Source organism: Thamnophis sirtalis, unplaced genomic scaffold, assembly GCF_051295495.1.
Source record: "Thamnophis sirtalis isolate CommonGarterSnake01/CBP01778 unplaced genomic scaffold, rThaSir2_p1.2 scaffold_15, whole genome shotgun sequence".
NCBI classification, from domain to species: Eukaryota; Metazoa; Chordata; class Lepidosauria; order Squamata; family Natricidae; genus Thamnophis; species Thamnophis sirtalis.
In genome coordinates, this window is record NW_028261395.1 from 3,030,180 (window position 1) to 3,048,288 (window position 18,109).

An 18,109-nucleotide genomic window follows, 5' to 3' on the forward strand; every position below is an offset into this window, starting at 1 on the left:
GTCGTTGGTTTATGGAGAATTCAGTTCCGTTCCTGTTTGAGTTTTATGAGACACTTGGATAAGTGATTTTGCTTCCTGAAAACCTGGTGCTGTAAGAGTTTTGTTTCTGCACTCTGCTGCGTGGTTCCACCACAAATGCGCGAACGACAAAAGCGTGCCTCACTAAACCGCGGTGACAAAACCGCGCCGACAAAACCGCGCGATGAAGGAGCGACGAATGAGCCCTGAAGCATGCCGACAACAGCGCACCGACAGAAGCGCGATGTAACCTAACCCAAAACCTAACTCTAAACCTAACCCTAAACCTAAACCTAACCCTAACCCTAAACCTAAACCTAACCCTAACCCTAAACCTTACCTTAACTTAAATTGCGCTTCTGTCGGCGCGCTGTTGTCAGCGCGCTGTTGTCGACGCGCTTTTGACATCGCGGTTTTAGCGCCGCGGTTTTGTCGGCGCGCTTATGACGTTCGTGCTTTTGTCGGGTCACGCTGCTGCAAGAGACTTTATCGATGTTTATTTTGGGCTCGCCGCCAGCGTGAACCAGGACTGATAAAGTTATTTCCTTTTAAGTCTGTCTGACTGTCGTCTGTTAAGGAGCGAAGAAAGGGGGGTCAGAACAGGTTGGTATGTTCAACAGGTGCAGAATTCAGCAGCCTGGATGCTTAAATGGCAAAGGAAAATGATCAAAGCAGGAACAACTATTTCATATCAGCTGCAGTAGCTGCCACTTTGCTTCTAAATTCAGTCTAAAGTGCTGGCGATTTCCTTTAAACTCCTAAGCAATTTGAGACCCTGGGATCTGAAGCCTTGATGGCATCCGTATAGACTTCATTGCCTGCTATTATAAAGAATTACATCTATTTTATTAACACAATTATTTATATACTGTAGTTTTTCTCAATGGGGCCCATACTGTGGTATGCAAGAGAATAGCGAGGTAAACATTAATTTAGCTTATATTAAATTGTGTCCAAATTTTACCCAACTTAAAATGTTAGCTGTCCCAATACTAGCCACGTCATTCATTAAAATCAGATGGGGAAGTCCAAGTTAATGTAATTGTAACTTGTAATTTTTTTGCTTATTGTTTTGAAACAATTGTTGTTTTTTAAAGTTTTATAAATTTTTATTTCTCATATATACATTCACAATTATATAATCTCATAACTGTTGTTAAAAATATGTATTTATAACAATTTTTCTCCCCTACAATTGACAATATAATTGAGATTGCTTTCTTACCATCCCATACACCCATCTTATTTTACAACAATCCTACTTCTTCTTCCTTCCTTCCCTCCTTCCTTCCCTCCTTCCTTCCCTCCCTCCTTCCTTCCCTCCTTTCTTCCCTCCTCTCCTTCCTTCCCTCCCTCCTTCCCCCTTCCCTCCCTCCTTTCTTCTCTCCTCTCCTTCCCTCCTTCCTTCCCTCCTTCCTTCCCTCCTTTCTTCTCTCCTCTCCTTCCTTCCCTCCCTCCTTCCCCCTTCCCTCCCTCCTTTCTTCTCTCCTCTCCTTCCCTCCTTCCTTCCCTCCTTCCTTCCCTCCTTTCTTCTCTCCTTCTCTCCTTCCTTCCCTCCTTCCTTCCCTCCTTCCTTCCCCCGGTTCTTCTCTCCTTCCTTCCCTCCTTCCTTCCCTCCTTTCTTCTCTCCTTCTCTCCTTCCTTCCCTCCTTCCTTCCCTCCTTCCTTCCCCCGGTTCTTCTCTCCTTCCTTCCCTCCTTCCTTCCCTCCCTCCTTCCCCCTTCCCTCCCTCCTTTCTTCTCTCCTTCTCTCCTTCCCTCCTTCCTTCCCTCCTTCCTTCCCTCCTTTCTTCTCTCCTTCTCTCCTTCCTTCCTTCCCTCCTTCCTTCCCCCCGTTCTTCTCTCCTTCCTTCCCTCCTTCCTTCTCTCCTTCTCTCCTTCCTTCCCTCCTTCCTTCCCTCCTTTCTTCTCTCCTTCTCTCCTCCTTGTTTTGAAACAATTATTTGTTCGGTTTATATCCTACTCTTTATGTTCAGGAGCATAATAAGGCTTTAAGTTGAAAATTCCTCTTCTTTTTTTTCCTCCCCAACAGCAAGGTAGGTTGAGCTGAGAATGGGATAAAACCAGAATTTCGGAGCTTCCAAATCTAGTGCCTTAACTACTATACCACACTGGTATTTAACACATTTTTTTTTCATTATTCTGTTCTCAAATTGAACGATCAGCTGTGCAACAATTTGACGGCTCCTAATTATCCAAGAGTATAATGCAAGCCTAGCTGGAATTAAGCCCCAGAAAGACATTTCTTGATATATCTATACAGGATTGTAGCCTTGACCTTGAATATATAATCTCCAAAATTCCCAGCCAAATAACTGATGAATATTTGCCTAAAGGGAACCCATATTTGATGACAGGTACAATCTTTCCAATTCCTCCAAACAATCTGGTTGTATTATATGACACAGCTCACGCGAGGAAACATCGAGAAACATACACCAAGACGCAGCACCACTGCTGCTATTTTCAGAGAGAGAATATTATTTTCACAGCTGTTATAGTCTGGTAGGGGCTGCAGATTAAGAGCTTTTCCCTTCATCCAATCAGTAGTTGTAAGATGCTCTGTCCAAACTAATTTTGCTACTCATTTCTTTGAATGCCAATTGATCAACATCTTGGCTTGTTTTAATGTTTTAATGGAACTTCGTTTTTACTTTAGAAATTTATGTGAAAGATTCTGGGCAGAAATATCAACCTGTGTGCTTCGTTACGTATATCTTATTTATACTTCATTAGCAGTGATTTCGTTGCAAAAGGCAAATTCCATATTTTTCAGAGTATAAGATGCCCCCTTTTCCCCTCAAAAAAGAGGCTGAAAATCTGGGTGCGTCTTATACACTGAATGCAGCATTTATGCCTGCCGAAACCCCGCCACCTTCACAAAAATGGCTGTGCATAGCTTTTAGGAGGCTTTCAGAGAGCTCCTTGGGGCTGGGGAGGGCAGAAATGAGCAAAAAACGGGCTGCATTTAACCACTGCGCCACCTCGGCTCTTCAAGGTGGAAGATATCGGCTTGGCAGCTGTCCAAGCTTGATAAGGTCTGTGGTTGTAAATTCACCCTTGAAAGACTGCTTGCCGGGACTTTGCTGGATGTGAAGGAGAGGAATTCACATTAGCTTAATAAAAAGGGGTTTTGTCGGAGTCTGCCTCGTGATTCTGTGAAGCCTAAGTCAGAACAGTTACCCTGTTGCGTAGCAGTTTCTCTGCCCGTGCTGCCTGATGCCATCTTTGGGCTGATGGGTGAAGTTCCTTGGGGATGTCAGCTTACATGTTTGTTGTGACTCAGCAGAAGTTTGCTGTGAGTTGAGTCGGGATGCAGGAATAACAATGCAGTTGGGGCTCGTTAAGTGTCATCTTCTGGAGATAAAAGGATGGATGGTGCCACGCCCTCGTTGCAGGAGTCAACGTTCGTCGTTCGTTCGCCGTTCATCGGTCATGGTTTGTTTGTGAGAGGCACTTGGATAAGTGATTTGCTTTCTGTAACCCTGATTCAAAGAGACACTTGGAGAAGTGATTTGCTTTCTTTCTGTAAACCTGGTTTTGCTGTAAGAGATCTTTGTTTTGGTATTCTGCTGCGTAACCTTTTTGCCAGAGGCTTTATTTATGTTTATTTTGGTGAGCGTGAGCCAGGACTGATAAAGTTATTTCCTTTTAAGTCTGTCTGACTGTCGCCTGTGAACGAGCGAAGAAGGGGGGGTCAGAACACATGTTTATGTATGAGTATGTAATTTAATATCATTAACACTGTGTTTTTTTCTTACAGAAAACCACCTGGAAGTTGCGTGACGTAGGAAGCAAGGACCTTTTCCTGTTCTGTTCTCTTATGACGTGTACAAGAGGGAAAACACCACTATATTCTATTACAAAAGTATCAGTTGTTGGAAGAAAACAAGTTTAAATACTGTCACGATCCAAACAAATACTCACTGTAATTTATATTCCGTACCAGCCAAGTGCTTGGAATTTTGGGGAGACTCTTAATTACACAACTGCATGTTTTGTATCGGTAACATTCATCACACTGTAGCTTTGGAGGAAAAATACACACGCATTTTAAAAATGTTATGGGGTCAGCTTGTTTCCCAAAGAAATAGGCTTACTTATATATTACAGTTCATTTGTGGCCAATATTTGCCATTCCGAATGGAAATAATGGAGATGAGCTCTATAGGTGCCAGTTATGAAGTGGCAAATCAGATACACAGCTCTTTTTCCTAACTTGATATAAGACGATCCTGCTAGGAAATACTGCTTGGCGTTTTTTTTTATTTTAGCGGATGCCAGAGAAATGACTGATAGAGAAAATGCCTGGCATGGTGGCACATGCATTCCTGCTGCTTTGGAATTCCTTAACATAAATTACGATGTACAGAAAAACTGTAAGAGTAATGCCATACAGAATCAATTATATAGACTGTATGATTCTTTTCCAAAGAAAGAGAAATATTATTCAGACGCTGGAATTCCTTCTTCGCGGCGAAGAGTCATGTATTCTGAAATTCAATTAAACATGGATGAATCTCAAATGAAGTCTTCAAGAAGCCAGTCCTCGCTCAACAAAAAGGAAAGCGGGCGTACAAATGCCAGTTACGTTGAAGAGGCCAATAGTATCTCAAAAAGTGGGCATACTTTGGGTAATAATTTAATTTGGAATGACTGTGTGTCTTGCACTAATGATTCCACTGCCTGCTGCGCTTGTAATTATCTGGAGCTGCCGTCCTGTGGGAGTCAAACTGGACAACTCCACGATTCTTCGGATACCTCCGTGGATCGATTGTTGTGTTTCACAAAAGGAACTCCAAAACTTAGTGTGGAAAGCTCAGGTCACAATTTCCCAAGTAGCAATTTTATTGGAAGGATGCCTTCCAAATCTCTTCCGGGCCATTTTGATAACTGCACCGCCAACAACATTATGGAGGAAAGATTTTCCCGGAGTAAGAAGGAGCGTTCCACCTTATTAATAAGAAGATTTTGCAAAAACGATAAGGAGATTAAGAAATCAGTTTACACTGGAACCAGAGCAATTGTAAGGACTTTACCATCAGGGCACATAGGGGCCGTGGCTTGGAATTGTGTTGCTCGGTGGAAGATTCATGCTGAGTTAAGGAACACGGGGATTATGTCAGAGCAGCTAAAGATCGCACAAGTTTCAATAAACCAGGCGTTATATTACTACCTTCTGCAATCTATATGGAATGGGGTAAGTGTCTTTTTAAAATCCGATTTCGGAATATGGTGGCTGGGAGATGCAGAATTTATTTTTTAAATAGCTCTTTAAATAGCAGTTAAAAGTTGAGTGATTCTGTTTGTCAGAAACCTGCTGGGAAGGTAACAAATGGTGATCGCAATAGCAGTAGCAATAGCAGTTAGACTTATATACCGCTTCATAGGGCTTTCAGCCCTCTCTAAGCGGTTGACAGAGTCAGCATATCGCCCCCACAGTCTGGGGCCTCATTTCACCCACCTCGGAAGGATGGAAGGCTGAGTCAACCTTTGAGCCGGTGAGATTTGAACCACCGAACTGCAGAACTAGCAGTCAGCTGAAGTGGCCTGCAGTGCTGCACCCTAACCACTGCGCCACCTCGGCTCGGTATTTCACTGAATTTATCTTCTCTTCAGTGAGGAAATTCTTTGTCTAAATTTCTCAGTGAACTTACTTAAAGAGATTTATGGGTGACACAGAAGGAGAAAAGAACATGATTATTTAACAAAGTCTTACTAAGTGTGTACCAATAAATAGTACACAGCCTGCTGCAGATACTGTATTAGAGTTCGACTTCCAATTTAAGAACAAAAGAGAAACCATTAATTTTTCAAGGCAAGCCACTTAAATTGGAGATTTCAAGCTAATGATTTACCCTTTTTTGGTCCAATGTGAACTGAACAAATTCTCTGAAGTTTTAAGAAAAATAATATACTCAGAAACACTGATGACAGTGTTCAATTTGGGCTATTACTTAGTAGTAACTCTGCTTTTCTTTTGCATATAATATTTAGTTCTACTTAAGACATTTGATGGAATAAGAGCTCTAAATATATGGGAAGAATGTTATCAATCTTTTTTTTCTCATTTTTAATAAATTTTTATTTTAAACACATAAACACATCAACAGAAACAAACGCATAACTTAAAAACAACATAGGAACAATAAATTCCATCGTATATCATACCGCAGTTCCGAATCGGTTTCTTTGCATTTAGTGTTTTCCCTTCTATACATTTCTATCTTACGTTCGTAATCTCCTTATTCGTTATCCATTTTTATGCACAATTCTTTATTTATTTATACTTAGCTACTTATGACCAAATATTATTTACCTGTATTGTGCTTTATATTTTTACTGTCATTTATTCTCTTACATACAGTTATAGGTATACATTCACATAGTTATTCTTTTTCTTTGCCATTCTTATATTATTATTATTATTATTCCATTTAAAAGGCTATAAAGTATAGTTTGAAATGCTTTGTTTACCATCCTTCACACCTGCTATGACACCACCTTATTTTTTCTTTCTTTTCTTTTCTCCCTCCCTTCTTTCTCCCTTCCTTCCTCCTCTCCATCCCCTTCTTCCTTCCTTTACCTCTCCCCTACTCCTACCCTCTTTCTTCTCCTTCCTACCCTCTCTCCTCTTTCTCTCCCTTCCTCCCTCCTCTCCTTCTCTTTCTCTCCCTTCCACCCACCTCTCCTTACCTCTTTCTTCTTCCCTTACCTCTCCTCCACACTTCTTCTTCCACTCCTACTATCTCTTCTTCTCTTCCTCTCTCTTCTACCCTCCACTCCTTTCCATTTCTTCGTCCCTCCATTCTCTACTTCAATCTTTTTTTAATAGTGATTCTATTCATTCATTCATTCATTTACTTTAACCAAAACTAGGCTATGATCGAAATAGGTCAGTTCCCACTTTAGAAAATACTAAATTGATTTTATATAGTTGAAGGATAGGGACAGCAATAAAGTTTTTGTTCACATATACAGTAGAAAGTCAATATTAGTGAGGTGATTTAATTTATCATACAGATTGTTGCAGATTTCTAAGGAATATAGTCGCTCTTTCCTTATGATAATTCACTTTCTTTTATTAATAAAAGTTTTTTTATTTTTAATTTTCAAAACAAACACAACACCTCCTTCTTTACATACTGTAGAAAGTGTATCAGTTGGTTACAAAAAGGCTTTCGTGCATCTCTTCCACAGTCAACAAACATAATTCATATCAACTCAAGTAGTTTAACTCAAATATTTATACATGTTATTATCATCATGCCTCCATTTTCATTTGACTATAATTGTTTAAACATCCTTCAACATAAAACATACCAAGATTTAATACATAACTACATACTGACATTTCATAATAATTCACTTTCTTCAGTGCCGTGGTAACTTTGAATGTTCATTAAATGAACTGTTGTAAGTCGAGGACCACCTGTAGTATTTTCTCCTTATATGACATTTATTGCCAAAAATAAAAAATTAAAGCAATGATTAACATGGGAGCCTAACACAAGGAGCTTTGAAGAATTTCATTCAGGTTTAGATTTAAATTTTTTTTTTTTAGTGTAATGGTACTCGTACTTGTACTTGACGCCTCTTCACCCATCGTGGGTATAGGCGACTTCCATGGAAATTTGACGCCACTGTTTTCGGTCCTGGGCTAGGGTTGTTAGCAGTTAGCAGTTAGACTTATATACCGCTTCATAGGGCTTTCAGCCCTCTCTAAGCGGTTTACAGAGCCAGCATATCGCCCCCAACAACAATCTGGGTCCTCATTTTACCCACCTCGGAAGGATGGAAGGCTGAGTCAACCCTGAGCCGGTGAGATTTGAACAGCCGAACTACAGAACTGCATTCAGCTGAAGTAGCCTGCAGTGCTGCATTTAACCACTGCGCCACCTCGGTTGTCAGGTGTATACGGCGATCCATGGAAGCTGTTTCGGCTGGATATACCCAAGGGGACGCCAGTCCCAAGGGTCGACAGAGCCCGATTGGTGGGAACGGGGGGCACCACGTGAAGGCCGGGTTGTCGTTTGATAGTTGAGAGGCTTTGCAATAAGCGTTGCAATGTATATTTTGCGCATCAACTATCCTTGCCCCCCTTAGTGTAATGGACCATGTACTGGAAGTCCCAAATCTCTGCTCCACTGTATTAGCGTTTGTTTCTTAAATGTTCATGTAAGCAAGATATATATGTGATGGGATAGGTAATAGGACCACTGCTTTTCAAAGTTCTTATATGTTTCATCTCATGTACAGTAGTAGCTGCTATTCAACTGTTTTGAAACTCACTGAATTTGGTACTCAATGCATTTTGACCTGAAAAGTTTGCCCTGGTACTCATCTTTTGTTTAGTATTCAGCACACAAGCTAGAACCTGTCATCGTCAGCTGCCTTGTGACTCATTACATTATTCCTTATTGGGGAAAAAAAAGATTGGTATTCAGCGTTTTTGGTACTCATCATGCCTCCTGGAACCAATTAACGATGGCTACTGAGATACCATTGTGTATTAAAATATGCGGTTCCATTTTGAGGTATTCTCTGTCCTTGCAAATTCAGTTGCTCCCAAGACAAAGAAACATTTAAAATTTACAAATAGAAAATACAATATTAAAATTCCACATCATCCATTCCATCTCAACGGGGCTGGATATCAATCAACAGCCCCAGGCCTGCCGGAACAGCCAGGTCTTGACGGCTTTACGGAAGGTCGGGAGAGTGGGAAGGGTCCGGATCTCTGCGGGTAGATCGTTCCACGGGGCCGGCGCAGCTACAGAGAAGGCCCTCCCCCGGGGAGCCACCAGCCGGCATTGTCCGGTCGACGGCACCCAGAGGAGGCCCAACCTGTGCGATCTTGTTGGTCGTTGGGAGGTATGTGGCAGGAGGCGGTCCCTCAGGTAGCCAGGTCCTAAACCATGTAGGGCTTTAAAAGTAATGACTAGCACCTTGAAGCACGTTCGGAGACCAATTGGTAGCCAGTGCAGCTCGCAGAGGATGGGTGTAACATGGGTGTATCTGGGTACACCCAATATCGCTCGCGCGGCTGCATTCTGGACCAACTGCAGTCTTCGAACACTCTTTAGGGGCAGCTCCATGTAGAGCGCACTAATCATCATCATCAAAAATAGTTTAGAATGTTGTGTGAAAGAGGCTTTGGTGTTTGAAACTTAAGGTTCTACGGCTGATAGGGCCTTAGAAAAAAAGAATATAATGAAATGTATAAACCATCCTTGTAAATTGGTCTCATGTTACTTATCCGCAAAATAAATTATTAGTTCTCATATCCACATTAATCTTAGAACTGGCCTACAGTTAATAATGAGCCGAGGTGGCGCAGTGGTTAGGGTGCAGTACTGCAGGCCACTTCAGCTGACTGTTATCTGCAGTTCAGCGGTTCTAATCTCACTGGCTCAAGGTTGACTCAGCCTTCCATCCTTCCGAGGTGGGTGAAATGAGGACCCGGATTGTGGGGGGCGATATGCTGACTCTGTAAACCGCTTAGAGAGGGCTGAAAGCCCTATGAAGCGGTATATAAGTCGAACTGCTATTGTTATTGCTATTGCTAATAATTAGCCAAAAATTTGGTATGAGAAACAATCTAATTTTATCTTTTCCTTTTAGTGTCTAAAAACTTCTCTATTTTTTTTAGGGGGGGTGGAGCTTTAATTATCATAAACAACTAATGGAAATCCTGTGATTATAGGTTTTAAGAGTGGAAAAATATTTTGGCTGTAGTTTGGTAAGCATAGCTATAAATAATATAAATAAAATTATATCCGAAGACCTTAAACTGCTGTGCAAAAAAACAACTTAATGCTTTTAATGGAATGGATGCACCATCTAGTGGCAACACTGATGAATGCAGGTTTGCTATGTTCTGAGATCATAGATATTTGATATTCTGGTGTGTATATTTTAAGAGAGATTAGGGAAGAATTGTATGCATAATTGCAGCATTAAATAAATTATTCTGTACTTCCCTTTTTAATGCTCTTACTAACCCCCTTTTTCCTTTGTTTGGAAGACTAAGAGAGGCTAAGAGTGGTTACTTCATACTAAGATATTCATAATTGTTTACACATTAAAAATAACGCCAAAAGGTTTAGGCAAGAAGAGAGATAAGATAAACCATCCAGCTTTTAGGGGAAGGTAGAATATAGAACTAGGGAAATCTTGCATTCTCTGAAAGTTAGTTTGAACATTCGACTCGACACTTGAATGTAATGTGATTTGATGTAAACATCAATTGCCTTCTGTATAAATATGCTTTCCTCTATTTCCTAGCCCTGGACTGAATCCAAGGAGATCAGAAGCATCTGTTTCTATTTAAAGTAAACAAGTTTCTTGTTTCCATCCAAACCAGCCTGGATCACAAATCACCATGCTTTATGTTGCGGTGCAATCAAACTACTATTTAAACCCATCTCTTTGTCCACTTCATTTAAGACAGAAACTAATGCTTCTATTTCCTTCTTGCAGCCACAACAGTTTAGCATTGTAATGTAAATATGTTGTGACTCAGCAGAAGTTTGCTGTGAGTTGAGTCGGGATGCAGGAATAACAATGCAGCTGGGGCTCGTTAGTGCGGTGATAAAAGGACTGATGGTGCCACGCCCTGGTTGCAGAAGTCAACGTTCATTCATGGTTTGTCGTTCATTGGTTGTGGTTTGTTTGTGAGAGGCACTTGGATAAGTGATTTGCTTTCTGTAACCCTGATTCGAAGAGACACTTGGAGAAGTGATTTGCTTTCTTTCTGTAAACCTGGTGTTGCTGTAATTAGCTCTTTGTTTTTGCATTCTGCTGCGTAACCTTTTTTGCCGGAGACTTTATTTATGTTTATTTTTGGGCTCGCAGCCAGCGTGAGCCAGGACTGATGAAGTTATTTCCTTTTAAGTCTGTCTGACTGTCGTCTGTGAGCGAGCAAAGAAGGGGGGTCAGAACAAAATATATGAGTACTTTTCATAGTGCTCGAAATTTAGGCATTGGAAGAATGGACCTAAAGTTTAAAAAAAAAACAGATATTGGCCACAAGAGCCCTTTTGCAAATCAAGGATTGACAATAGGCACAATAATGGAATACTAAAGAGGCATCACATGGTGGTTAAGATGCTGAGCTTGTCGATCAGAAAGGTTAGCAGTTCGAATCCCTAGCACCACGTAATGGAGTGAGCTCCCATTACTTGTCCCAGCTTCTGTAAACCTAGCAGTTCTAAAGCATGTAAAAATACAAGTAGTAAAATAGGAACCACCATGTATTAGGTGCCAATTTTTATTAAGTGTCACCATCAAAACAAAATTCCTCTTCCTGCCTTCTTCTTCTTTACCTTTCTTATCGTATTTCACTATATCAAGGATCTCTTTTTCCCCTTTTTAATTTTCTCCTTCTTCTTCCTTTACTTATTTTTTTCTTTTATTTTATAAGATAACAAAACTTAATTTATGAGCCAGACTAAACACTGCTTACTCTCCTCTTTTATTTTATCCCCCTTTCTCTATTTTTCTCCCCTTTTTTTGTTATTTTTTTTTATCTTTTCCTTTTTATCTCCCTTTTTTTTACCTTCCTTAGGGCAATGTACAAAAGTAAGGCTGAGTTAGTTAGCCCACTTACTATTATTAGCCAACAACAATTCTCTCCTGCCTATAACTTTTCTTTCTCCTGTTTTGCAACTGCTCTGCTCCGCTTTATTTTATAAGATAACAAAACTTATCTGCCTGTCCCTGCTATCAGTTTCCACTCCTCCCCTTCCTCTTCCCACGTGTTTGCTTGTTTGCGTGCATGCCAGGGGTGGGTTTCAACCGGTTCACGACGGTCCCTGCGAACCGGTTGGTCGGCGAACCCGGAAGTAAGTAACTTCCGGGAACGGCGAAGGGCCCACCCACACGCCCGCGCTCCTTACCCGGTTTTGACGAGTTCTGCGCTTCCACGCATGCGCAGGATGCATACAGCGCCTGCGCGATCCTCCAGGAGCAGCTGGAGCCTCGCACAGACGCTAGTATGCATGCATGCGCCGCACACGTGCACGAGGACACCGCCAGCCCCGTTCCAACCGAACCGGTTGGAACGGGGCGAGAAACCCACCCCTGGTGCACGCACACATTGGTTTATTGATGTGTGCGCCTGCCCACTCGCTCAAAAGGAGGTTTTAACCTCCGAAGTCCCTACCGCCCACCTGGAATCCCGAAACGCCCACTAGTGGGCGGTAGGGAACCAGGTTGACGACCCACGTGTTAGAATTATCAAGGATGAGAAACACTGGTCTGTATAATTCCAGACATCTTATCTCTGAGATACAGTATGCAGTCTTAGTCCTTGGGAAGATGCAATTTCAGCTCTTTGTATCTGCTGTGCTGAATATTGAGGTGGCGCAGTGGTTAAATGCAGCACTGCAGGCTACTTCAGCTGACTGCAGTTCTGCAGTTCGGCTGTTCAAATCTCACCGGCTCAAGGTTGACTCAGCCTTCCATCCTTCCGAGGTGGGTAAAATGAGGACCCGGATTGTTGTTGGGGGCGATATGTTGACTCTGTAAACCGCTTAGAGAGGGCTGAAAGCCCTATGAAGCGGTATATAAGTCTAACTGCTATTGCTATTGCTATTGATTCTCATTGCTGGCAGAAGGATCCGTTCTGCACAGCTTTTTTTTCTGGAATATGTATCTTTATTACTACACAGCTTTTGTCAAAGTGACATGAAACTGGGAAATGCTCCCATGCATCTCTACATTTCATGTTTAAGCAACAGAGAACGGAACCACAAAAATACTTCCAGCATTTTAATAATCAAATTAGGACATAAGGTATAGTCAGATTTTATTTTTTCGTATTTCTTTCTGGAGTAGTAGCTGAAAATATGCTATAATTAGATTGCATCATCCCTTGATTCTCAACATATTTATAGTTTTTCCTGTTTGCATTTTATAAAGGGGAAACACAGAAGAAATGATCAGAGGAGAAAAAAATGAATATAATTGTGTCTAGTTAAAAGACAAAAGCGAATCTTATTGGACACCCTGTAAATAAAAAAAATTGTTCCAGTAATCTCTAAAATCCATGTGTGCTAGAACAAATCCTATGGAGTTTATTGGATGTGTAGGTTAATATATTCAGAATTGCAACCTGGGTGGGTTCTAAAATTAAATTTAAAGTAATAAAATTACATTTGAAGTGATGAAATTCAAATTACATTTGAAGAGATGATAAGAAATCAGTATACATTTTTCCTTTGTTCCTGAAGAATGTTTCTAGCTTCCTCCATTTGTGCATTCATTTTTATTTTTAACATTAAAATCCATTAGATTTTTTCTGTATTTTATTTCCCATGTATTTTAATAATTATAGGTTGTTTTTTTTTAAAAAAAGCTTTTTATTCTGTATCTTGCATTACTGAAATTACATGTTGACCAGCAGGTGGAGACTTGATTAAAACTTTCAGATATTTACTTTGCAGCTAAATTTATATAGAAAAGCATTTCCTTAAAATAAGAATATGGAAATTGTATTAAATTATATGCAATAAAAGAGGTGCCCACTTCTCTGTGATATCTCCTCACTGTTCTATATTGCACCACTAGAAACATTCTGTGGTTTATTATCCCATCCTAGTTTTTCTTTCTTTCTATACTTAGGTGCATAATTGAGGTTTCTTTAATTTGCCAAACAATCTTTTAATTTAATGTAGTAATTTTAAATATCCCCTCATTTCCATATGTGGGGGAAGCATTTTTCAATGCTTTAATTTTTGTTACTGTACATATTAGGTCTATTCCATATACTTTTGGAGAGCAGGAAAAGTAAGATCAATTCTATAACTTACGATGTTGCAAATGTTTTTAGGACAGTATTTTATTCATGTTTTGCACTTTCTGTATAAAATAGATAAATTCTATGCCAAGATACCGTCAAGACATTTTACTGAAAAAATAGCAATAGCAGTTAGACTTATATACCGCTTCCTAGGGCTTTCAGCCCTCTCTAAGCGGTTTACAGAGTCAGCATATCCGCCCCCAACAACAATCCGGGTCCTCATTTCACCCACCTCGGAAGGATGGAAGGCTGAGTCAACCTTGAGCCAGTGAGATTTGAACCGCCGAACTGCAGTTACGGTAAGTGTAATGTCACCAGAGGTGGGTTCCTACCAGTTCGCACCTATTCGGTAGAACCGGTTCGTCAAATCTACCGAACCGGTTCGTCAAATCTACCGAACCGGTTCGTCAAATCTACCGAACCGGTTCGTCAAATCTACCGAACCGGTTCGTCAAATCTACCGAACCGGTTAGAAGAGGTTCCACCAATGGACCCATCGGCTTCGTATTAAGTGCTCTGCTGTTCTTAATTTGAATTTATTTCACATTACTGGCTTTTAATATTTTTGATATTTTCCAAGAGCTAGCATATAAAAAAAGTGAAAATCTACTGTTCTACGTATTTCTGAAGCTGAGGATGAAATGTCTTAGTATGTACATAGCTTACGATTTTAAAAGAAGCTTCCCTCTGTAAGTGTATGGAAATTTCTACCACTATCACCAATTTTGTCTTTCACCTATACCAGTGATTCAGCCTTACAAAATCCACAGGGTTAGTTACTCAGTTTTTAATAACTGTATTAGAAAAGATTACTTCCCCCCCCCTGCTCAGATATAACTCATGTAGCTTTTCTATGTGACTGCTGAGGTTTCAATTGAGTCACTGCTTCTGGGTTTGGTTTGGAATTGGGATGCTAAAAAAAAGAAAAAACTTTTGGGGTTGTTACCAAATGGCGGCCATGGTGGGGATGGTAAGTTTCTCAAAAGGTACCGTATAAGGCTCAAAGAGGATATGCAGAGCCGAGGTGGCGCAGTGGTTAAATGCAGCACAGCAGGCTACTTCAGCTGACTGCAGTTCTGCAGTTTGGCGGTTCAAATCTCACCGGCTCAGGGTTGACTCAGCCTTCCATCCTTCCGAGGTGGGTTGTGAAGTACCCGTGGGTCGCCCATGAGGCCAATGTTGAGAAAAGACACAGACACGAGCTCTCCCGGGATGAGGCGACCCAGATTGGACCCTGGGAGCCCCTTTTATTGAGATAGGACAAAGGCAGGAGGAGCAATCAGCATGTGATTTAAGACAGCCTGTCAAACTACAATTGCTGATCTACTGCTCCGGGAAGTTCTGTCTATATATGGTCATATCCTGGTCAGGATGTTTTATCTTTTGGGACTTGTTTTTTCCTGTGTGGTTCAGCGTGGCTGCGCATGCCCTGTTATGTACTGGGCCATGGGTGACCGCCACACCTACACAAGGAGTTATATGACAACAGTGGGTAAAATGAGGACCCGGATTGTTGTTGGAGGCAATATGCTGACTCTGTAAACCGCTTAGAGAGGGCTGAAAGCCCTATGAAGCGGTATATAAGTCTAACTGCTATTGCTATTGCTATTAGACTGAAAGAAAGTTTTCCAGAGTACTCTCATAGCTGAGGGAGGACTTGAATCTGGGTCTCCCTACTAATCTAGCACTTAACTATTGCACATGAATATGTTCTGCATTTAGCTAGAAATACGTTCCACTGAATTTAGTGAGGTTTATTTCAGTACACCTACAAGACTTTGAATGATTAGCTCTAACTTTTAGGAAATAGCATCTGAGTTGGGCTAAATGTTAAAATGCTTAGGTTCAGTGCTTTTCTTTATAACTATACTTGGTCACTTTCGATACAAGGAATGCACATCTTTCTCTTTTTGTCATTCCAATAATTCAGCCAAAAGTTACTGATTGCAAAGTCATTTTTAATTAATAGCAATAGCAATAGCAGTTAGACCTATATACCGCTTCATAGGGCTTTCAGCCCTCTCTAAGCCGTTTACAGAGTCAGCATATCGCCCCCACAGTCTGGGTCCTCATTTTACCCACCTCGGAAGGATGGAAGGCTGAGTCAACCTTGAGTCGGTGAGATTAGCAATAGCAATAGCAGTTAGACTTATATACCGCTTCATAGGGCTTTCAGCCCTCTCTAAGCCGTTTACAGAGTCAGCATATCGCCCCCAACAATCCGGGTCCTCATTTCACCCACCTCGGAAGGATGGAAGGCTGAGTCAACCTTGAGCCGGTGAGATTTGAACCGCCGAACTGCAGATAACAGTCAGCTGAAGTGGCCTGCAGTACTGCACCCTAACCACTGCGCCACTTCGGCCCCTTAACTAATTTTATATTCCTAAATATCTTGGAATCAACTTGCTGGGGGAAATAAGCAGAAAGGGAGAGTGTTATAAAGGATACCTCGTGAGATTCTTGGCTTTTATGAATATTGAGATATTTCTGCCTTCCTGAAATGGGAAATTTTTATTTTTCTATTACCTGCTCAAATTCACTCATTGCCCTTATCAATATTTTGATGAGATATAGACATATTGCTAAGTTTGCATGGTTTTGCTACATCATTTTTTCTTTCTTTCATTAGGCTAATTAGGATAACAGTCTTTTTGCTGTTTTAACCATATTTAATTCTTTGAACCATACTAATAATAGAATTAGTATAGAGTTATATATAATAATTCAGCCGAACTCTGAAGATCTAAGTTTCTTGAAAAGACGGTGCTCTGCAGAATTCACAGCACATACTGGTAAATCTGAACCAGGGGTGGGTTTCTCGCCCCGTTCCAACCGGATTGGTTGGAACGAGGCCGGCGGCGTCCTCACGCACGCACGCGGCGCGCGTGTGCACGCACGCGGCGTCCTCGCGCACGCGACGCGCGCACACGTATTAGCATCTGCGCGATGCTCCAGCTGCTCCTGGAGGATCGCGCAGGCGTTCTGCGCATGCGTGGAAAGCGCGAAATTCAAAAAAACCGGGTAAGGAGCGGGCGCGGGTGTGCGGGCGCGGGGGGGGGGGCTTAGCCGTTCCCGGAAGTTACTTACTTCCGGGTTCGGCGACCAACCGGATCGCAGGGACCGGTGCGAACCGGTTGAAACCCAGCCCTGATCTGAACCAATGTATTCAACTCTTTTAAGTTTCTACACTGAATTTGCCCGTGTAAATATGTAAGCTCCAGAAAACATGCTAACATGTTTGAATGTGTAAACACATCAGTAAAACATGTAACATTCAGGGGGGGGGAAATATATATATATGCTAAGAAGGGTTCAGTTCCAGTTCCATAAAGGCTTCCAGAATTTTTGATGTGCTTTTAAAAATAAATGGCCATTAGAGAAATAGGTTTTTTTGCAGGAACTGGAGCGAGGCTGGACCATGTGAAATTCAGCAAAGGGATTAAGATTTGGCACCACGTTACTCGTTTCTCCACAGGGTTTTTTAGGCACAGCTTCTTGAGACAGGAACAAACTGTCATCCTGCAGAGCTGAGTACAGTTGGCTCCTCTGGATTTTGTGTGTATGTGTCGTATGGCTTTTCTGCATTCCATCTTTCAATGTAGCATTGGGTTCAAGTTGATATGACCTGGATAAGTGAGCTTTGGAGATCCTTAAGTGGAAAAGGTATGGCATATTCACTGAGAAAAGATTTTATTTAACTTTACTTTTCCCCAAGCGTGATAGCAATATGTTCTCCAAAGACTATTTACAATTTAACAGCAGAACGATTTCACATTAACCATGCTTTTAAGTGCTGAAAACCACATTTGTTAGATATGTGCATAATTATTGTTGGCTTCCCATTAATGATTATGTATTGATTTCTTTAGCAAGTTGGTCATGGATTATAAAAGCCAGTTTATTGTTTATAATCAGATTAATGCTATTTGTTTATAGATGTTTGCTGGAAAGTAACTTTATTACACTACTCCAGTTTTGGAATTTACTGTCTTGTTTTTGAAACCTTTAGATGAGGCATTGTTTAATAATTCTAGTAATGTAGAAAACATTAGGTGGAATTAAATGTACAGTTGTGGCTTGACTCTTGCACTAATGTTGAATATTTTTATGAGTTCAGAATAAAGCTGCTTTTAGAAGTATCTCTTTATTAATTCAGTATTGTATGTTTCTGATAGTGAAAAAAAATGCTTTGTTCTATAATGACTTTTTATACCATAAATTACTTTTTATTGCAGTTTATTAATATAAAGTTTTATTTCACTGTGCTTATATGGAACTATTTAATATG

At 40.9% G+C, this 18,109-nt stretch overlaps 1 protein-coding gene across 2 annotated transcripts in view; it reads left to right on the forward strand.

Annotated features, from left to right (window-relative positions):
- Positions 1–3,783: 3,783 nt before the first annotated feature.
- PLCE1 (phospholipase C epsilon 1) overlaps positions 3,784–18,109 on the forward strand; it is a 131,376-nt gene continuing 117,050 nt past the window's right edge. For both annotated transcript variants that reach the window (XM_087702600.1, XM_087702601.1), the window contains exon 1: positions 3,784–5,217. In XM_087702600.1, coding sequence (XP_087558726.1) covers positions 4,306–5,217 — 912 coding nt within the window. In that variant the 5' untranslated portion in view covers positions 3,784–4,305. The remainder of the gene's footprint in view (positions 5,218–18,109) is intronic.